Source organism: Hippocampus zosterae, chromosome 1, assembly GCF_025434085.1.
Source record: "Hippocampus zosterae strain Florida chromosome 1, ASM2543408v3, whole genome shotgun sequence".
NCBI classification, from domain to species: domain Eukaryota; kingdom Metazoa; phylum Chordata; class Actinopteri; order Syngnathiformes; family Syngnathidae; genus Hippocampus; species Hippocampus zosterae.
Genome location: NC_067451.1, coordinates 4,862,796 through 4,884,578, shown reverse-complemented (window position 1 = coordinate 4,884,578; position 21,783 = coordinate 4,862,796). Strand labels below are relative to the sequence as shown.

Here is a 21,783-nt window from a genome sequence, read left to right as displayed (position 1 = left end):
TGTCAAGGAGGTGACGAGACATTGTGGTTTGCATGTGTTAGCACAAGAGTTCATTCCCACACGTCTATCTCCTTTGTTGGGTACCAGTGAAATGTTGCCATTGTATGATATCAAACATCACACACTGACTTTTCAAAACTCTAATGTACACACACACACACACATATCTCTTCTGGCTGACTCCGCTTTTAGGGACACTAGGCTCAAGGAATCGCCTGATTGCTAAAACAATGGCAAAGTTTATTTTCAAAATAAAAATTTTACAAGGAATAATAATTTTCACAACTCTACACCACAAACACCATAGCAACATCTCAATTACGACACTTCAACTCTGATTTTCACATTCTGACAGCACGGGGACACTCTGAACTGCCAGCCAATCGCAGACAATAAAAACATATTTAAATATTATTGTCTCCAGCAGGTGTGTATTGAGTTCCAGGGTGACGCAGAACAGGTTCATGAGCGGCACTGCTCAACGAGGCCTCATCAGTCCAACTAATTGACACATAATTTCTCTTTATTATGAATATTCATTAACGGTGTTTAGACACTTTTTCAATGAATATTGGTAACCTGCGCTTCCGCCTTTGTTAACAACCTATCATGTGACAGTCACTGTATCGTTGAGTCTTCTGAGTTCTCCCATTGGTTGAGCGCACTGTCTATCATAGACTACCTTCACGTGACTCGTGTTTACAGCGTTTCACTTCTCCCTTCGGTCGTCTCGTTGCCCAGTGTCAACATCCGAAGTTGGGGCTTTAAAATCTTGCAACAAGTTGCGCGAGCGAATCATTGAATAGCCGGCGCTGTGGTTTGGCTTCTTCCTGGGGGCTGTGGGACGAGTAGAGACCCGCTGGAAGTGATGGCGGACGGGGAGAGGTCACCGCTGCTGTCCGGGCAATACGACGGGACAAACGGCAATTCGTTGGACGGAAGTTCGTACGGACTACTCGCTGAAGTCAAGAGTATGTCAGAAATATCACATATACCGACATACGCAACTCACTAAATATTGTGGATATTAAGTTCGCCTAAACTCATCGGAATATTTCATTTTCTAAAAAGGTCGAAAGACAATGGTTGCTGGTGCCGCATTCAATGAAAGTTTCTCACGTGACTTCTTGGTGGTCATATCGTCAGAAACATTGATAGCAAGTATTAGCACTTACTGTTCTTTAAAACTACAAGAACATACACATCAATCTGTCAGGACTTTGGAAGCGGAAAGTCACGGTTGGACTGTGGACAAAAATGTGAAAAGGCAACTACAGTGTCCCTTTGCCGTCATCACCGCTCACTTTTTGACATATCGAATTTAAAAATGGGGCATTTTTGCTGAATGAGAATTTGCAGTGATTTTATTCGCGAAAACAAACGTTTTTAAAACAACGAACATACAACTGGAGGATGGCGACGCCAAGTGGATGAAAACAATACCTGCACTTCGCATTCCAGTTTTTTTTTACAATGTATTATGCAATAAAGATTTAAAATACCAATGAGAAAGACATCTGTGATGAGATGTTATAACAAAAGCCTCCCTCCCCTCTAGGTTTGGTGCCCGATGAACCCCCGCCACCCTATTCGCCGCGCAGCAGCCTGGACGGCTGCAGCAGCAACAATGCTCCAGTCATCAGCTGCCGCGTTTGTCAAAGAGCCATTTGCGTGGAAGGCAAGATGCACCAGCATGTCGTCAAGTGTGGTATTTGCAATGAAGCGACTGTGAGTCCCGTATCACATGTACTCCCCACGTATTGCACGCTTCTCAGAGTTTGTGTTTTTTTTCCCTTCTTTCTACAGCCCATTAAGAACGCTCCGGTTGGGAAGAAGTATGTTCGATGTCCGTGTAACTGTCTGCTCATCTGCAAAGTCACGTCACAGAAGATAGCATGCCCAAGACCCTACTGGTTGGCTTTCACATTCTTGACCACCTTATGGCAAAACTAAAATCTCACTCAGTCTGATCTGCAAAGTGATTTCGATTGATCTGGTCTTTTCCCCAAAATAGTATTAAGAAATTGAGGGAGGTTCATTCATTCATTCATCTTCCTAACCGCTTGATCCTCACTAGGGTCGCGGGGGGTGCTGGAGCCTATCCGAGCTGTCTTCGGGCAGTAGGCGGGGGACACCCTGAATCGGTTGCCAGCCAATCGCAGGGCACACAGAGACGAACAACCATTCGCACTCACACTCACACCTAGGGACAATTTAGAGTGTTCAATCAGCCTGCCATGCATATTTTTGGAATGTGGGAGGAAACCGGAGCACCCGGAGAAAACCCACGCAGGCCCGGGGAGAACATGCAAACTCCACACAGGGAGGCCGGAGCTGGAATCGAACCCGGTACCTCTGCACTGTGAAGCCGACGTGCTAATCACTGGACTACCGGGCCGCCATATTAATAATAATAATATATTAATATTATATATGATAAAAATATATAATTTCATTACTTTCCCGCTTTTTTTCATGCCCAGTTTTTTCAGTGTATCCATATTGAGTTTCATCGGAGTTGCATGAAAGCCAAATGGAATTTCAGATTTCAGTTTTGTGGCCTTCCTTCTAGTAAACGCATCATCAATCTGGGCCCAGTTCACGTCGGCAGGGAAAGTCCAGAACTACAGCAGCCACCCGTCGGGGTCCGAGTCATCTGCGGCCATTGTTCCAATACTTTCTTGGTACGGCACACATATCCCGGACATCCTCCATATTCGCTCACACGGCCGACTCACCTTCAGTTTCTCTCCCAGTGGACGGAGTTTTCCGACAGGACCTTATCCAGATGTCCGCACTGCCGTAAAGTGTAAGTGCCTCTTTTCCGCTCTGTGTCAAGAACTCCTCGACAGGATGTGACTTCCACATTTGGTTTGGTGTTCTTTCAGCTCCTCCGTTGGCCGGCGATACCCGAGGAGGAGGAGCCTGCTGTGTTTCATGGTCTTCGCCGTGGTGGCCACCTCCACCGCGGGACTGATGGTGAGTGTGCACAGAGGTGAGCAGAACGAAGCGGCGGGATGAACGTCAACCTCAAATTTTGCATTCAGGTGGGAACGTGGCAGCCCGCTCAGGATTCCAAAGGGATCTATGCCGCGTGGGTGCTGCTCATCTTCATTGCCGCCTTCGCTCTTGCCAGGACCGTCTACTGGAGTTGTCTGAAAATTAGCCAGCCCATTTCAACGTGATTTCGAACCCATAGCATGCCCACATCACTGACTGCACTTTTTTAAACATGTGCCAGGAGTTTGTTTATTAGGAATACAGTGAGCACTTGCTATTTGCAGGAGTTAAGGACCAAGCCCGGTGCTAATTGTGATAAATTTGCAAGTAATGAATGTTAAATATAGTTATCGTTTAAGATTTTCCTCTGAAAATATAGCGCCTGAGAAGGACCCTGGGTTTGGCTGACATTTTTAGAGCATGACAAAAAGAGCACAAAATTATACGGGTATATGTGAATAAATTTAGTTACTGTTAGGTGTGCTTGATTGTGAAAAAAAAATCTGGATTATTTTGGTAAGAAATAAAATCACAATTACGGTATTCCATTGATTATTTTTTTAATATAAAATAAAAATATTAAATTGTTAAGAAATATTAAAAGACAAATTCTTTGAAACACTGTAATTATGTAAGATTCTTTTGGACCAAACAAAATTTACAAAAGTAGTTTTTTTTAACGAAAAAAGGTGCAAATGTATACATTCAAATATGGTTTCCTTGTATAAACAAACAGTGCATTGGAGTTTACTTGCAAGACAGTTATAAATTACCAATTGTTGTAACATTGAAATAAATAATTTTAATACTCAACTCAACTGTATTTATAGACTACTTTAAAACAACCACTGCTGCATACAAAGTGATACACCAATGAAGTGTCCTTAATAATTCTGATTCAAAATGAGCACTGCCGATTGAATCAGGTTGCACTACTGTATTGTACTAATTTTCCACTCTGTATTTTTTCCTGTATATTTTCAGACAAAAAAATACAAATTTAAATACAGAGAATAGTCTTGCCATCTTGGGATTGGATGGTAATGTGGAAAAACCACTGTATTGTCAAAGTACATTACTCAGTGCCTTGCTGCTTGCTTGTTCATGTAAAACACCAAATGTAATTTTAATTAAAAAGTTAATAGACGGGCAGCACGGTGGTCGACTGGTTCGCACCCCGTCCTCACAGTGCAGAGGTGAGGGGTTCACCTACTTCCTGTGTGGAGTTTACGTGTTCGCCCCGAGCCTGCATGGCTTTTCTCTGGGTACTCCAAGTTTCCTCCCACATTCCAAAAACATGCATGGCAGACTGATTGAATACTCTAAATTGTTCCCCGTGTGAGTGTAAGCGCGAATGGTTGTTCATCTCTGTGTGCCCTGCGAGTGGCTGGCAACCGATCAGGGTGTCAGAATATTAAGTGTTTTTATACTATTATTGAGTGCAGACATGCATTTTCCCGTATTTTTTCTTTTCCATTTACTTTGAAGTGCCAGTACAAACTTTGGCTACTGGTGATGTCACGCTATATAAATGCAACGAAACACGCATTCGTTTGCATGAACAGCAGTCATTTTGAGCAAAGATTATATATAATAATTATTTTTTATATTATCAGCGTTGTGTTGTCATTGCGTTGTTTAATTACGATCGCTCTCTCTCTCTCTCTCTCTCTCTCTCTCTTTCTCTCTCTCTCTCTCTCTCTCTCTTTCTCTCTCTCTATACATATATATATATATACATATATACACACACACGCACATAGATACATACATACATACATACATACATACATACACTGATAAAATTTTGACCAAATATTATATTATTATTTCGCATTTAAAAAGTCATTGTAGTTTTTTTCTGTTTTCTACACGGAAGAGGCGTGCTGTACACTAACTTCCGTTATTGGCGACGTGACACCAAGCTAGCGCTCGCTAGCACCGTCGCGGCGAAGGACACGACCATTTGCTTTTACTATTATTAAGCAAAGGTAAAAATACGCACGTACACACAAATTTGTCGGGAGGGATATTTTGCTGATTACCAGCATTGTTTTGTGTTGTGTTGTGTGGTCTGGACAGCGATCCAGTTTGTATCGTCGGGAGATTAAAGGCCTGCTGTTTTGTCAATAAGCGGCGACGGTGGCCGTGTTATTTTATTTTTGAAAGCAAAAAAAGAATACATACACAGTGTCGTAATACTGTTTTCTGTCTTGTTAACCAAATGGTGAAATGTTGTCTCATGTTTTGTTGTTCCGACCCCCAACGAGTGCTAGTCCATGTAGTGGGTGGGAGTGTAGCACATACCCGTTAACTTCGCCATGCATTTACTAAACGGGCATAAACTCATTTTGAATTTCTCCAAACACTTATTTAAGCACAGCACGTTTGAATTTTCATCCTTTCATTTACTTTGTTTTGCATTTAACTTCACTAGTTTACATATATTCTAGTTGCTTTCATTCTGTTAAATACTGGACCATTCGGGATGGTTTTAAGATGTATGGCTCATGTTAAGGTAGGACTAATACAACAAAAACGTGACTGGATGTGATCTGACTTGCAAGACATGTTGGCACTTTGCGTGGTTGTTGTTGGATATGCATCAAAGGCAACCCAATAAATCATGTTAGGATTTGTGTGTCATTGATGGAGGTGCTACTTTATCAGTGTGTCATTGTTTTGCGAGTCACAAGCAGGAAGATAGCACCGCTGCGCAACTGTATCTGAAAGGAACTGAAGAATGGATGAGCTGAGATGAGACGTTCCCCATGAAGAAGCGTTCCTGTCCAGTGAACAGCGGTCTACTTCCCTGCAGTTAACCTCATTTTGTTTTTGTAACTCTTTCCAGCTTTGTGTTGACATCGAAGCATTGTACCGCTTCTGCTACTCCAGGCCCCACCAAACTACCTGTTTGGCGGACTAGCCGGTAGCTCGTTCCTGATTGTTCCACAGGCAGCCATGTCCCATCCTCTGTACAACCCTTATGGGGCCCAACGAAGGCAGGCAGAGAACGACCCCCATAGGGTATCTTCTTGTGTCGGACTCGGACCCAGCCTCAGCTCCTCCACATGTCGACCGCAGGCTTCTGAAAGCCAGGCGATCCCTACGCTGCTGCTCAATTATCAACCCAAGCCAGGATCCAAGACCAAGGAAGACTTCTTGGCTTTGGATCAAGACTCTCGCAGACAAGAGTTCTGCTCGGAATCAGCACCTAGCTCTTACCAAAATATCAGCAGAAACTTTGACGGCAGCGGCGACTCTCACAATTGCATGTCAAATTATAGCCGAACAGCCGGTGACACCCCCTCCTCCTCCTCCTCCTCCGCTCATTATCAACAGTCAACATCAGCGGGTCGTTCTTTGTTTAGTGCATCTAGTAAGCAGGATCATGAGCTCCGTTCAATTCTACGCCGAGATTACAGCGAACCTCACATGGCCCAATCTTCCGAGCCCACTCAGGCCAAATATACCTGTGAGGCAGCTGCCAACATCCTGGTGCAATTTGGACTTGAAAAGGGTGATTTGGAGCATCTTATATCCTATCCTGAAGACCAGATCACCCCTGCCAACTTACCCTTCATCTTGCGCCAAATCCGCATTCAGAAGACCAAGAAGGCGTCGGCTGCCGATCGACTCAAAGCATTCCCTGAACTTGCCCCCACTCGAGGCGGCCTTGCGAGTGGGGACAGTTGGAGAAGCCCTGTACTGGCGGGGACGGAACGAGAGGATGCATCGTCTCCTCTTTTCCAGTCTAGTAAGGTCATTGACTATGGACATACGAGCAAATATGCTGGAATGTTTGGGGAGGATGTTGAGAGCGGAGCTGAAAGAGCTGAGGGTGACAATTTGGACAGAAGAAGTCGCGGTCAAGAGCTGGCGCAGCCTGCACCTTCTCGCCCCGATCAGAAGGAAACTAGCATCTCTTTCCTCACGTCCATCCTGAAATCTAGCCAGCCCAAAAGTCATGACCCGGTACAGTCAACGTTCACAACTTTTTCAATGCCGACAAAAGACACCGATGCTCGTGACTTCACATCTCAAGTCCCAAAAGCCACCGTTTCTGAACGAAAGCAGGACAAGCCTACGCCCATCTTAAAACCACAACCGTCATCCGCTTTCCATCGTCGTGTCCATCCCGACAGGCCCGACCTCGTAGTCCTCGGAGGAGATGATGCCAGCGACATCGGCGACCAGCGTAAAAGTCAAGCTCCGGCCGGTCCAAACAAGGCCCAAAAAGCGAAGATGCCTGCGCAGCAGTCGACCGTCAAGAAAGGGCAACCACAAAAGCAGTCCACACAGAAGTCCGCGGAAGTCAAGAAGCAGCAGGTGCCCAAGACCAAGACCCAGACCAAGCCCCCACAGCCGGTTAAAACGAAGACATTGCTGACGGACCCTCCGTCGGCAGAGCCGGGGTGGCAGCAGGGTTTCACTGCGGGGCAACAGGGTCAACCCATCCATCCCGTTTGCCCCGTGCCCAACCTCTTGAACGTTCTTGCATTTTCGTCGTTCGGCCGGGGACCGGGTGATGGCGGCAATCAACTCTCGCAGCCGCTTCTGGCCCAGGTCACGGTCTCCGAGGGTTTGCCAACGTCAGCCAAGATGCTGGACTATGCAGCGGCCACGCCCAGAGTCTTTCCACACACGTGTTCTCTGTGTAACAAAGGGTGCGCCCTGATGAAGGTGAGTGGACCTCCCCTCTCCTGTTCTGTCTCACTATGGACGCCCAATTCCAATCCCCCCAAATGCCCCACTTTGTACGTAACGCTGTGCTACGCTGTTGCACTTTGTTACATTTTGTACTTTGTTTGATGGACCCAATTGATTCATGTTGTCAGCGTTTCGACATCGACAGAAGAACCCAGCGTCGATGATGAAGATTTTTTTTTTTGGGGTGACTTTTCGGTTTTTCAATGGATCTGATGTTTATTTTATAAACAATTGTACTCAAGGACACACATTTGAATATTTTATATTCATTTTTGTTGTTGTTTGTTTGTTTGTTTGTTTTTTTAAGCCACGCCATTGTCTTTTTTGACCACTTTGCATTGACTTGTGGGATCCCATCGACTTGTTCCCCTGTGCTCCGGGCATTTTTTTTTCCTGATCCTTCCTGACCTCCAGGCCTAGCAGAAGCAAGTCAACAAGAACATTTATTCGAAAAACCATTTCATTGGGGCTCCTTGGAGTGATTGCCATCAGGACTTGTCGCGCTTCAGCAAGGAAACAAGTACTTTTTAGTGTGTGATGAATCCTGAGGAATATCCAAATCCTGCGGCAACTGTGATTGTGAATCTTAGTACGTTGTTATTCGTGCCTTGTCCTGACTGCCCTTTTCATTCACTGCTGTTTTTGCCTGCCAGGATTGGCTCATTCACCAGAACTCCAACGTACACCTTGAGAGCTGCAGAGTCCTTCGCAAGCAGTTAGTGTTTTTTTTATGTTATTTTTTGTTTGTTTTTCTCTCTCTCTCTGCTCCCACCCCCAAACTTGTCTTCTTCAAAAGACAATTGTTTTGTTGTCGAGATGTGCTTTGACTGCTGTTCGTCTCGTAAAACTAATTGGAGATGTTTGGTGGTCCCACTCAAGATATCCAAAATGGGATGGCGAGGTGTTGTATAGCCACGAGGATCAGGAGCAAAAGAAGCCGGCGTCCATCAAACACCCTCAGAGTAAGAAACCCCATCGTGGCTCTCGCTCACCACCTTCCCACTCCAGCCCTCGCCGACGCAGCTCAGATGCTCAGAGAGAGAAGAGGACAAGGAGGAGTAGTCGATCCCGTTCGCCTCACAGCTCCAGATACAAGCGCAGGTGCCTTCGGGTTTTTGACCTATTTGACGGACCAGATTCTTTCAACGTTGAAATTGTCATTGCGGAAATATTCCAGGTCTCGTTCTTGCTCCACGAGCTCTTCCAACTACCGCCGCTCGCGCTCGAGAAGTTACGAGAGGCGTCCTCTGCGACGAAGTCAGGAGGGGCACTCGTCACAGAAAGGGAGTCACGGGAGGCGCTCCTCGTCGCGCAGGCGCTCCTCGTCCCGCAGACGGTCCTCATCCCGCAGGCGGTCCACGTCACGGAGCCGCCATGCTAGGCTCTCGTCTCCGAAGAGAACCCGTGAGAGATGTCCGGTCCCTACAAGGACCCATATTACGAGTGCTACCATGCGGACGAGCCAGCAGACGTCGGCCAAGGCAGAGAGACTTGCAGAGAAGCTTTTGGAATCATCGGGTATGATGTCCTCGACAGACATGCGACGCATCAGGGCTTATGTGAATTAACCACTTTGTCTTCGACACAGCTGTCCAGTCTCTGTCGAAGCGGTCTGATGTGGAGACCATGGTCAAAACTCTGGCCCCCGCCTTGTTGGCGGAGTTGGCCAAGATGGAGGCGACTCCTTCAACCTCTTCCAGAGGAAGCACCGGCGCGACATTCGCAGCCTCCTCCTCCTCCTCATCCGCAGCCAACAAAAAGCCAGTAGCAGCCAAAACCACCTCCGGCCATCAGAAGGCTTCCTCTGCAAAAACCAAGGTTCGGTGCACGGGATTGCGAAACGAAGGTACGGTCTCATTTCTGACTTCTTTCGAGTCACGTTGTGCTCGTTGCCATTGCGCAGACCGTCAAAGGCTCCGTCCCGACCATTGTGACGCTGGGAAAGATTCACCGTTCTCTCACCTACCTTGAGATTGTGGCTGCCGTTGAGCACTATGGAAAGACCAAATCAGTTGTCGTGTTTCGCTCCAAAGGGGAGGTAACGTTCTTTGTTGTGTTTCTGCTTGAGGGAATTCACAATGAGCCTGGAATGCCATGTCGAGCGCTCCCTCGTCTTCCCGAGTTTGCACTGTGTTCACTGCGCATGCGGGTATATTCATGCAGGCAATCGTGTGTTTTGAGAAGAAGGAAGACGCAGAGAAACTGAGGAGGGCAAGGAACCTCAAAATTAAAGGACTTCCAGTCTCTATTCTGGAAAACAAGGTGGGCGTGTTGAGAGTGTAACTTGCGCGTTTATTCCCTGTAGGCCAATCAAAATAACTTTGTGTTTTGCTGCAGGAGAGTGTCCGCAACGCGCCGAAGTCCGATCCTCAGAAGTAAGTGGCATTGCTCTCTCCTCGTGTGATCGCGTCAAGTAAAAGGTCATTACAACACAATCGCTCTGTTTTCCTAGAAATCCATCTGGGACTTCCAAAGTCTCTAAGACGCAAACATCCAAAAGTACCTCGGCCACGCCTGCGGCCCAGGCCAAAGCGAAAAATGTCCCCGGCAAAGAGATCACAAAGACTGTGAAAAAAATTCCGCCGAAGACCAGGATAAAACCCACCTGCAAGGTCATCAGTCAAAAGAAAAAAACTCAAGCACGCACTGCGAAACCACCAGGAGACGCTGCGGTGAAGGTCAACACCACAGAGAAGCAGAGCGGTGCGGTCGCGACCCCAACGGAACCGGAACCAGGAAAGGTGACTGAACCTCTGCAGCGAGCAGCGTTTAAACGCAATCTGCCAACGGAAGACGTGAGTGACACGGAACTTCCGCGTGAGCCCATGCAAGTGGACCCTTCTATGGCGACCAAAGAGCAAAATCGGCAGACTATCGGGCCTCAAGCAGAACCCGCAACGGGACCTGTGGCTCCCCAAGCCGACTCACTTGTCGAACGCCCACGTGACCCTGAAAGCAGTGGCGTCCAGCAACAAGGTTAGTTCCTTTTCTTTTATTGTTATTATTAGTTGCCCCCCTTGAAAAAATGTCGATTGAAGATAAGAGGCCAACTCAATTTGTATCTCAAAAACCTGGGATTGGAACAAAAACCCTCAAAACTCAGTTCAGATGATAATATGCTTAAGATAAGATAAGATAAGATATCCTTTATTCGTCCCACAATGGGGAAATTTACAGCCTCCAGCAGCAAGAATGCATGTAGAAAGAAGAAAGGAGAAAGAGGAAAAAAAAACAACAAACATCTTTCAATTAAATACAATATGAACACAAATGGATAAAAATTATTATTATTATTATGATTGTTATTTTTTATTCATCAGCCTTAAGTGCAGTGACAGTCTTTGTACATTAGTATAATTCATTTAATCTTGTTTCCCTGATAGTGCCAGCCAAGACAATACTAGATGCAGCTGTGTTGGAGGAAGCGGCGCCCCCATGCAGTTCGGATGCAACGCCGGTTGTAGATTCCGTGCCCCAACGCAATTCTGAGGCAGCACTGGCGGAGCAGGCCCCCTCCCAACGTGGCTCTGAAGCATCAGTGAAGGAGGATGTGGGTTCCTCACACCACATTGAACGCGCAGTGACGGAAGAAGCGGTGCCCCGGTGCGGGTCCGACGCAGCATTGAAAAACAATGCCGCTCCAAAGCCTGGCTCAAAGGCAGCATTTGAAAATGATTTGGCGCTCCCGTGCAGCTCCAATGCAGCAGCCAAGAAAGATTTGGTGTCCTCACATGAATCCGATGCAGCACCGAAGGACAATGTGACACCCCCGTCTGGTTCCGAGACAACAGTAGAACAGGATGCGGCCCCCCTACGCGGCTCCAACCAATCAGTGAAGAAGAATCTGACAATCTCACCTGAATCCGATGCAGCAGCGAAGGACAATGTGACACCCCCGTCTGGTTCCGAGACAACAGTAGAAAAGGATGTGGCGTCCCAAAGCAGCGCCAACCAATCAGTGAAGAAGGATCCAGCGATCTCACCGGAGTGCGATCCAGCAGCAAAGAAGGTTTCGGCGAGCTCACGTGAATCCGATGCCGCGGCAAAGGACGACGTGGCTCCCCCATGTGGTTCAGACCCACCCGTAAAAAAAGATGCGTCGCCTCAACGTGACGCCAACCAATCAGTGAAGAAGGATCTGGCGATCTCACCTGAATCCGATGCAGCAACGGAGAAGGATTCCGCAACCTCGCGGGAATCCGATGCAGCGGCGACGGACAATTTGGCTCCCCCATGTGGTTCAGACGCAGCAATAAAAAAGGATGCGGCGCCTCAATGCAGCGACAGCCAATCAGCGTCGAGGGATCCGGCGATCTCACGCGAATCCGATGCAGCGGCGACGGGAAATATGTCACCGCCGTGCGCTTCAGTCACAACTGTACAAAAAGAGGCGGCGCCTCAAGGCGACTCCAGTGAATCAGTGAAGAAGGATCTGGCGCTCTCACCCGAATCCGATGCAGCAGCGAAGGACGCGGTGGCACCCCCATGTGGTTCTAACGCAACATTAAAAAAGGACGTGGCCCTCAGACACGGCTCCAACACAACAAACAAGAAGGATTCTGCAACCTCGTGTCAATCCGATGCATCAGCAAAGGGCAGTGCGTCGCCCCCGTGTGTCTCAGGCACAGCGGCTAAGAAGGATTTGGAGCCTGCGCATGGCTTTGGACCACCAGTGCGGAAGCAACCGGTGGTCCCCCGCGCACCCCCGCGCACTTCCGGCGCAGCACCAAAGAAGCAGGTTTCTGGCATAGCTGCCCGACTCACCGTTGGAGAGAGAATGAAAGACATTCTGACTCCAAATTATATCTGTAAGCCCCCAAATTTTGGCAGCGTCAAATCACTCCTTGGTACAAAAAAATATCAATTTGTCTGTTTCAGATGGCATCAAAACCAAAACCTACCTCAACAAAAAGGTAAGACGTCGGCAAATGTTCCATTTTGACGGATTGACAACGGGACCGGTGGCTCTGATGTTGTGCGTTTGCAGTTTTACTTACAGGATTTGGTTGTGCTGTACGTCACCCACCTGCCCGATGATGAGAACAGCTACCGCGAGCAAGATGTCATCGATCTGTTCAAGCCGTTTGGACTTGCAAATTTTGATGACTGCGTCTACGTTATTCCTCAAACAAAAATGGTACGTCACGCTTTACTCCGCGGATCCGGGCAAGAAAAGCGGAAGTTGTCAGGTCTCGTGAGAAAACATACTCACCCTTCAGGCATTTGTTCAACTGAGGACACCCTCATCTACGCGCATGGCCGCCGCGGCCGCCCAAGAGGAAACGTTGGGTCTCAAGGGCTTTAAACAGCGATTGAATGTGCAAGTCATGATGAAGAACATCCCCATGTGGCCGGTATGCAACCGAAACAAAATCACACAATGTTGGTGACCTAACACGATGTTAACCTGACGTTTGTGTTTCAGGCTGACTTCTATAAGTGGCTGATGCAGCGGCTGAAATGCGTAAGTAAAGCAAAATTGGGGTTAAATGTGTAACGAGCGTGCGATGGTGAAACACCCATCTTCATCTTTTCAACTCGGACCCGCAGTCGGTATCGAACCACGGCCCGAGGACCGTGCTGGTCAAAGGCATCAAGTGGTGCGAGATCGCCAGCCTTCGGGAAGCTCTGAGGAAAATCGGCGGCGTGGTCAACTTCATGCCGCTTTTGAACAAGGTTAGTTGCGTCGGCGCACTCGTTTCAGGAGTCGACTGTCACTGCGAAAGTTGTTGAGGTTTGACCCGCTTGTTCCAGGTCTTTGTCGAATTTGAGGCCGCTTCCGATACCGATCGCTTTGGCGTTTGGCACTCCCTCCACAAGAAGTGTCCTGCCTACCAGCTCCACAGGTTGGGCATGCCTATTCGTGGCAATGATTCATCGAGTAAGTTTCTCAGACTGGCCGGACGACCGACATCGGGATTGGAAAATGAGGACTCGAGGGAGAGCGTGTGTTCTTCTCGCCACACAGAATCAAAACGTCATCAAGCCATGCCGGACAGCAATGTGGCATTCCTCGGGGCAACCATTCCGATGATTAAACATGGCATTCCGCAAAGCTCCTGTGCCCCGTTTTTCCTGACCATGAGGACAAAACCTTTCCTCTTTTCGACCTTTTCCCCCTGGTTCGTCATTCCAGGTGAGAGCCACGCCCCTTCTGTCCCAGGCGCCCGCGTCACCTCTGGACTCTGCAATCTGGTGTGCTTCTTGCAGAGTTTGTGACCGTCAGACAAATACCCGACATTAACACGGCCAAGTCTCGTGGCGCAGATGCGGCGTGCACCATCATGTTGACAGGCTTGCCTCAAGGATTTTACCGACAGGAGGATGTGGCGCGGTACGCGTGGCCCTATTTTGCCCGCAGGGACCTTCAGACGCTCTGCTACAGTGTGAGCGTGCTGCCGCTCCAGAGGAGGGTGAGGGCACTGCAGCTTTGCGCCGCCGCACTTTGTTTGGGCGGCAAAATGCTCATTGGGCCTCCCTTGGCTCGCAGGCCTTTGTGCATTTCAGTGACTGGAAATCCTGCTGCTGCTTCGTCGAGCGTTACTTACAAGAACCGCTGCGAGTGGGCGGCTCCAGGCTATCGATGCACTTTGTCCTGCAGCCCATGCGTACCGAACCCAACGAGGTACGAACACCTGCAAAGGAGGCTATTGATGACGTCGCTAACTGCGATCTGTACTCTCTTGACAGGAGAGCATGTACGCATCGCTGATGCGCCTGAGCAACTCGGTGAGTGGACGGCGCGAAAGCCGCGGACGCCCGTTGTGTTGATTGGTCATCACGAATGCTTCTTGGCTGTTTGTCTTCTAGTACGTTGGAGAAGTGGAGTCGTTGGCCGAGCGGCTGCTTTGCGTGGAGATCTCCGAGGCCCGAAACCACACCGTAAACTTGGTTCTACATTTGGTCTCGCAGCACGCCGATATTGTCAACTTCCTCCCTTTGGCCAACCGGGTACAAGATTGACCAAAGTTCTGCGAACGAAGCTTGTGTTGTCTCAGTTTTAATCTTTTTTTTTTTTTTCCTCACCACCGCAGATATGCATCGAGATGGCCGACGGTGCAGGAGTTGCCCGCGTGGTGGAAGAAGCCAAATATTTTCAATTAGATGGCAAAGCATCGTAGGTTTTTCTTCCTTTTTAATGCAAGCTCGGTTTGTTTATGTACTCATATTCCTAAACTCATCTTGCCTCATGTTGACAGGACTCAAATTCAAAGTTTTTGCAGGTAAGAATTTCCAACAAATGAAAAGATGATACTGTCAACTTATAGCAGAAGTAACTGATTTTTTTTTCTCCTCCAGTGCTAAGCGCCTGAAACAGCGCCTTGAGGATCCAACCGAGTTGACCTTGAATCATAACCTTGAAGAGTTCTGGATGCACACCTGCCCACCACCTCCATGTCTGCTCACTCTGCGATTGCCGTCCCCCGCCGCTCCCTCAGCTGATCCCGGACGACCCACCAAGATGCTCGTGTCGACGCCGCGGGGGGAAGAAACGGCAGCTGAAGATGACTCTGAGAAAGTGCAATCTTCGATGACTGAGGAGACCACAGCTGCTCCGACAAAGGCCAGAGATGGGACGCCGCCAGCTTCAGCCTGTGGTGGCAGTGAGGTCCCGGCTGTACATAATAAGGAAAAAGAGGCCCCCCCTGTTAAAGAGGAAACCCTTGTGAAAAGTGATGATGCATTGGTAAGTCTTTGCTTGAGAGTGTGCTTCACCTCGCACTCTGTCATGTATTCACCATGAAAACAATTCTCTTAATAGTCTTATCTGTCTTTGTGACGTCTGTGCTGATGCTTGACAAATGTGCTAAATCTGTCGTTCACCATTCAGAGGCAGGGGGATGCTGAAGATGCCATTCCTTCAGATGCAGATCTTTTTGACAAGCAACCCTTCAACATGGATGAATTTGTCACCGTCGATGAAGTCGGGGACCTGGAGGACGGCGCAAGCGAGGCCCCCTCCCTATCCCAGAGACCTTCTTCCCAAGCAGATCTGCTGCCTGCTCGCAAACGGACCAAAGTGAGCGCCTCAAAAGAGTCAAAGAGTTCCGCCTCCTCCCTGCTAACTTCCTCCAGGACCACCAGAAGCTCATCAAAAAGGAGCCTCTCTTCGGGGTCCACCCCCGCGCCGCCTACAAAGTCGCCCCCCGCAAAAAAAACAAAACAAGCAAAGGCTTCACACCCGAAGTATCCAGTACGGTTGTCTCCCACTGATTGTGGAGAAACGAATTTGGCGACAATGGCCAATGAGGAAAGTTATCAAGTGTTGGATAGCGTCTGCGATGACCAAAAATCTCCCTCGGGCGAAGTCGGTGGCAGGACCGAGCTCCAAGCAGCTCCGGAGCAGGACAACATCAGTCAGGTTGAAAATGCTGAGGAAGAGCAGACACAACCAGCTTCTTCTGCACCAAAAGTTGAAGAGCAGGAAAACAGAGGAGGAGAAAATGAGGTGATCGGTGTGAAGGAGGAAGACTTGGACAACGTGCGGACGGCAGAATCCCGCCAAACAAACGATGCAGTTGAGGACCCGCCCTCAGCTGACCTTGACAGACAAGTTGTAGAGACTGCCGGTGGACTGCTACTCAAAGACGACACTATGCTCGCAGGACAAGAAGTAGGAGAGGAAGAAGCCGAAGCATACCAGGTGATTGATTCTGTGGAAGAGCAACCAGCTCCCACCGAGAATGAGCTCAATGTCCCAGAAGCACCGAAGCGTCGTCCTCCCTCAAGCAAAGCGCGCATACCTCCAAAGAGGTCGGCGTCCGCCGCCGCCGCCAAACCTCCCGAGCCCGAGAAATACCTCGTGGTCGATTCTTTCCAAGTTGAAAGTTCCACAAGCACACCGGCGGCGGGTAGGAGGCGGAGCACCAGAGGAAAGACGCAAGAGCAGAGCATCAAAACATCTGTCAAGGATGAGGAGGCCACTTTCCACATTATAGACTCGGTGGAGGATGAAGCGAGCGTCACCCCGAAAGTCACCAGAGGAAAAAAAGGAAGACCGCCAAAGAGAGACGCATCGAGTGAGAACGGAGCTCAAGAAGAAAAGGTTGCCACGGCGAGGGCTAATCCTACAGATGAAAGCGCCAAGGGAAAAACACCAATTAAGATTGAGGCCATCATTAAAGAGGAGCCCATCTATCAAGTCCTGGACCAGGTGAAGGTTTCTCCACCCACAAAAGGTAAGAGGAGGCGGGGAAGACCAAAGAAAGAGGTTAAAATGGAACAAAATGACACCATTGATGAAGAAGAAGCAGCGACGTTCCAGGTCCTGGACTCTGTGGAGGACGACACGGGCCAGGATCTGCCGTCTACTGAGCACACGCCACACGATTCAAAAAAGGAAGGCGGGACCGACGGGACGTCTCCGAGAAAGCTCGAGGATGAGGAGGAAGCAACGTATCAAGTGGTTGATTGTTTGGAGGAAGAAGAGGCCGAGGTGAGCACCGCGGATGTTTGCGGTTCAGTCGAGACAGAAGAACGCCAAACAAAAATCGGTGAAAAAGCTGCAAAATGTGAAAACAAACAAGAGGCTGACGTCAAAGGGGAAGAAGATGTGCCTTCCCGAATGAAGACCAGGTTGCAACGGCGCTCAGCTGCCAAAAAAGACGGCGCACCGCTGAGCGCTCTCACGATGGACAAAGTAAGCGACGAGGAAAACTTCTCCGACGACGTTGCCCAGAAGCCAGCGGAGGCAGAGGGGCAAGTCGAGCAGGAACGCAAGAAGATCCGGTGCCGGGAGCGCGGCGGGTCAAGCAGACTGCAGGCCAGAAAACGCGAGGCTAAGGAAAAACTGGTCACGCTGGACCAAGTCGGAGCGGAGGAGGCCGGCGAGCAGCAGCAGCAGCGAGCGCCGGACAGTGACGTCTCTGAGAGCGAGCTTGCTCTGGTTACTCTGGATGAGCTTGTGCTCGAGCGGGAAGAGGCAAAAGGTCAACGCCCAGTCAGCGAGGGAGAATTCTCAGAGAACTCTCTGAACCCTGAGGTGACCAAGTGCTTTTTTTACGGCAAAGAGCAAGGTGGTGCAAAGAGCCTCTCGGAACCGACGTATCAAAATTCACGATGCGTATCCACACACCACCACCCCAAAATCGTGTTTGAGAGCTAATTTATTACATTGCTGTCGATGAAAATGGTAGGGCACGTCTCCAGTGCCAGAACACGCACATTAAAGTCAATATAATTTTTAATATCTCACAAACGCAAACAGCAATGGCTACATCATCTTCCCAAATTCCTTTTCAAAGGTTTTCGTAGCCATGAGTCATGCACTAAATGAATCTCCGCACGCTTACCATCATGGCTGACCACTTCCTTCGGTGGCAAAGTCATACCGTGATCCATTTTTAACCAAACGGCCTTGCTGAACTTTGTCTGACTGAAACATTTGAACTCGATTTGGTGCCTTAATTGAACATCTTTAGTCACGGTTCAATTAAAAAGTCCACGAGAGTTTGACCATTTTTGTCAAGTCAAGTCAACAGTATTTCTAGAGCACTTTCAAACAGCCATCGCTGCATACAAAGTTCTGTACATGTGCTTTTTGTACCAAAGCGGCCATTTTAGTGACTCTTTGGTGATCGCCAGTGGTCCCACCATGCCACAATTTTCCTCTAGGTTTTCGTCTGATTGCTAGAAAATTGGTGTGTGATCTGTGAACAAAATACATTATCGTTTTTTTAAATATGTGGCCTCGCTCATACCCGACATCCCAAATCCCATTGTGTAAAAACAGTTTTAGTCTATATGGAGATGACAAGACTGTGAACAGAGTAAACCCAGGAGCTGCCTTTTTTCTTTCATCTTTTGAGATCGCTCTTGGTGACTTGTTGCATTTGGCAGACTCTTTTGACTTTGGATGAAACTGGTGATGAGGACCACGATGAGGAAAGTGAATCTGTGGGGATGCCTCAATCTACCAAACGCAAACGTAGCGACGACACAGGTACGGTGTGTAGTAGATAAAGAACAAAACATGGAAATGAATGTTCAAAGGGGTACAGGTAATGCGATGCCTATGCTTTATTTTCCATGTAGAGGACAACACAACCTTGGTGACGCTGGACCAAGTGGGGCATGTTGAAGAGGACGTCTTGAGAAGCGCAATTGAGAAGCGGCATCGATCGGCTTCTGGTTGGTCTCAAGGACGGTCTGACAAAGCGATATGAATTGGAATCAACTTGCCACATTTTGTTGTGCTGCAGTGACAATTTCGAGCGGCGCGAACCAGGGCGAGACGGAGGCGGCGACATCAGCCGATGATCCCCGGCCTCCATGCGTCCATCCGGAGAAGGAGAGAGAGGAGGAGGCGAACACGGGGGAGCGGGAAAAAGAGCAAAACAAAAAAGAGAATTCAGAGGAGGAAAGCACAATAGCGGAGACGGAAAACGAGGAGTTAGCCGCGTCTGCTCGGCAGCCCGTGCAAGCTTCACTCCAAAAACTGGGTAAAGGTCCTGTCATGGGATGTCGTTGAACCACAATTTTCGGCCAATAGAGGTGCGTCATGTCAAAGTGGGTTTATGGACCTATCATGATATATCACGGATATATAATCGGGGATTATTTCACGGTAGGTTTATTCATACCTTTTACAATAATGTAAGCTTTTCAAGGACCAAATACTTAAAACTGACTGGTAGGAAGACCTGTTTGTAGAGGTATTGAGTCTTGGTTAGATGTGAGTTTTTGCCACAGGACACTTTGTTTTCAATGACCATGTGACCGATCATGTGACCATTGAATTATGCGACAGGCAAACGCAAGGCGGAGCTCATTTCACCTGCAGCAAAACGATCACGTTCCGAGTCTCCCTGTGGCCCCCCAGCTGTTGTTCTGCCCGTGTTCAAACCCAACAACCCTCTTGGTACAAAATGCACTTATTTTCTTGTTGTATTATTCCTTTATTTATTTATTTATGTATTTATTTTTGTGTCAATTCATGTCTTGTCGATTGGGGTGCAGGTATAGAGTTCGTCGTGCCCAAATCTGGTTATTTCTGTGAACTCTGCTCAGTATTTTACCTGAAAGAGAGAATGGCCAAAGACAGGCACTGCAGCAGCCGGAGGCACTATGACAATTTAAAGGTGGGCTGCCTTTAAAGCCCCTTTGTGCACATTGCGCTTTTATGCAAATCTGACCCATGTATAACTCACATGTTGTCTCTCCACAGAAATATTACCGCAAGCGTGAAGATATTTCAAGAACATCCACTCAAGGCTCGGTCTCCGATTGAGCTCCTGTCAAATGACTGTCAAATGTTTTTGTTTTCGTTTTGTTTTTTGTCTCGACACCTGCAACCAGAGTTTTCCATCGCACATCCGATTTCAGAGCTCTATCATCTTCAAGGTTTTAGTGTATTTAGTTTTGATTTGCTGTAGCTATACTATAAAGGGGAGACAACAAAAGTTGTATCCTGTCAGTTTTTACGTGTACACAGATAGATGGCCTTTAAACTGCTTATTAAATGTTCACAGTAAAATGGTGGCCTGGGCTTGAAGTGTTTCTTTTCGGGGAGCGTGTTAAGCAGCTATGATTTCTGGGTTTGAATCTGGGCCCTATGTCAAATTCGCATTTTATTCCTGTGCTCGCGTTTTTTTAAACGGCGGGCCGCATTTAAACTTCTTCCATAATACAAAAACATGCTCGTCTACTTTGTTAGACTCTTAGTCCTTGTGTGGGAAAAGGGATCGAATTGTTTGTTTTATGCAGAATAAGATTAACATGGCATGGGATTCGGGTTGGGGCAGATATTGAAATTTGCCTTACAAACGGCGTTTATTGATTTGTTGATTTGCTTCAGGCATTTGATGTAGACACCTAACAATTTAGAAAAGCCCCCCGAACGCTACAGTAATTCAGGAATTATTCCAAATTGAGACAAACTACTCGTAGACGTGTTCGATATGCTTCTAAAGTCGTATGAAACTGAACGAATGGAGGTCTCCGCGGCGTTGGAATTTGTCGAAAAGAAAGTAAGATGTCGAATTGTGAGTTTATTATTTGCCCTTCTGTCACAACTTGGCCAACTCGGCTCACCGCTATTAAGCAAAGCAGCACGACACATTTTCTTTCAAAAGCGATTCAAAAGCGAAATGGACGGGGGGGAAATGACAACACGTTCAATTTATGTCTTTGTACAAAGTACAACGATATAGTTTTCATTGTGGGGATAACACCCATGTAGTCAAAAACAAACTATAGTATTAATTTCACAAATAGAATTCTGTTCAAATCAAGATTTAAGTATAATCTTATGTCCTTATAGTAAATAAAGAAGTCATAACTACAACGTAGTTGTCCTTCAGTATTCATTTTAAAATAATTGTATTATGATCGTTAAATCTTGCGTGTCCTGTCAGTTTGGTGAAGTCTGACCTCTGTCAGCATGTGTTTGGTATTTAAGTGTGTGTGCACGCACTAGTGGTCCTAAAATAAAAGACACGGTTGCGTGTGTGTGTGTGTGTATGTGTATCAGAGGGGGCATACTGAGAATGAGACAGCTTAGAGCAGCAGCTGTAATTTAGCAGTTGGTCTCTTTCTCTCTATCGCTGTCGCTATCTAATGAGGGCCACTCGTCTCCGATAAGGACAACATTTGGATATTCCAGCACGGTTCTGCTCTGATCCTGTGTGTGTGTCATGCTGCGTGTGTTCATTCTGTGTGCAGAACGCCTGCAAACGCCAGATGACGACATCAGCGACGCCTACTGCACCGTCACCCACGAAGGTAAGGAGGTGGCCAAAACAGCCTGAGAAATGGGATGGAAGCTTGAAATTGATGTGCGGAAAGATACTCATGATTATGATTATTTGTGTTATAATTGATCTAAGCACTGGTCCCCTTCCTCCTGCCAAACAGCTGAGAGGCTATTATTGGAAAGCTGGCTTCAGTGTCCCAGGGGTGGGAGGGGGGCACGCTGACGATTCAAGCTCTCCATCCATGTTTTTATTTTATTTTATTTTTTTCATTTTAACCAAGAGAGAAACTTGTAGCAAAGCATACGCAAACACAGATGGCACGGATACAATCGATAAATAAAAAGGGATGGCTGCACTGCAGTTTGCAAGAGACAGGCGA

At 47.8% G+C, this 21,783-nt stretch overlaps 2 protein-coding genes across 3 annotated transcripts; both read left to right on the top strand.

Moving 5' to 3' along the window:
- The first annotated feature begins 667 nt into the window (after positions 1-667).
- LOC127600176 (type I phosphatidylinositol 4,5-bisphosphate 4-phosphatase-A-like) lies at positions 668-3,813 on the top strand. Its single transcript, XM_052064478.1, has 7 exons — positions 668-971; positions 1,559-1,728; positions 1,807-1,913; positions 2,573-2,684; positions 2,757-2,809; positions 2,889-2,979; positions 3,048-3,813. The coding sequence occupies exons 1-7, from the start codon at positions 869-871 to the stop codon at positions 3,183-3,185; spliced, it is 774 nt and encodes a 257-aa protein (XP_051920438.1). The 5' UTR covers positions 668-868; the 3' UTR covers positions 3,186-3,813.
- Positions 3,814-4,856: 1,043 nt separating this feature from the next.
- Positions 4,857-20,190, top strand: znf638 (zinc finger protein 638). Of its 2 annotated transcripts, XM_052064136.1 has the most exons (32): positions 4,857-4,991; positions 5,852-7,683; positions 8,364-8,425; positions 8,590-8,811; positions 8,888-9,228; positions 9,299-9,528; positions 9,614-9,748; positions 9,874-9,972; positions 10,048-10,085; positions 10,163-10,686; positions 11,094-12,518; positions 12,589-12,623; positions 12,698-12,847; positions 12,930-13,064; positions 13,136-13,174; positions 13,261-13,386; positions 13,465-13,591; positions 13,679-13,846; positions 13,921-14,123; positions 14,201-14,335; positions 14,401-14,439; positions 14,521-14,661; positions 14,745-14,827; positions 14,910-14,933; positions 15,010-15,397; positions 15,542-17,692; positions 18,550-18,652; positions 18,745-18,840; positions 18,912-19,151; positions 19,460-19,570; positions 19,669-19,790; positions 19,877-20,190. In XM_052064136.1, exons 2-32 carry the CDS (start codon positions 5,962-5,964, stop codon positions 19,937-19,939), a joined length of 9,477 nt encoding a protein of 3,158 aa, XP_051920096.1. In that variant the 5' UTR covers positions 4,857-4,991; positions 5,852-5,961; the 3' UTR covers positions 19,940-20,190. The 2 variants fall into 2 exon arrangements, with proteins under 2 accessions (XP_051920096.1, XP_051920088.1); XM_052064128.1 differs by having other exon boundaries at positions 4,877-7,683.
- The last annotated feature ends 1,593 nt before the right edge of the window (positions 20,191-21,783 follow it).

Bases quoted from the DNA above. Each gene is read 5' to 3' on its own strand.
- LOC127600176 (XM_052064478.1), top strand. From the start codon at position 869: ATGGCGGACGGGGAGAGGTCACCGCTGCTGTCCGGGCAATACGACGGG. The intron at 1,729-1,806 runs GTGAGTCCCGTA...TTCTTTCTACAG, and splicing joins GTATTTGCAATGAAGCGACT to CCCATTAAGAACGCTCCGGT. The intron at 2,980-3,047 runs GTGAGTGTGCAC...TTTTGCATTCAG, and splicing joins CCTCCACCGCGGGACTGATG to GTGGGAACGTGGCAGCCCGC.
- znf638 (XM_052064136.1), top strand. From the start codon at position 5,962: ATGTCCCATCCTCTGTACAACCCTTATGGGGCCCAACGAAGGCAGGCA. The intron at 9,229-9,298 runs GTATGATGTCCT...TCTTCGACACAG, and splicing joins GAAGCTTTTGGAATCATCGG to CTGTCCAGTCTCTGTCGAAG. The intron at 13,387-13,464 runs GTTAGTTGCGTC...CGCTTGTTCCAG, and splicing joins TCATGCCGCTTTTGAACAAG to GTCTTTGTCGAATTTGAGGC.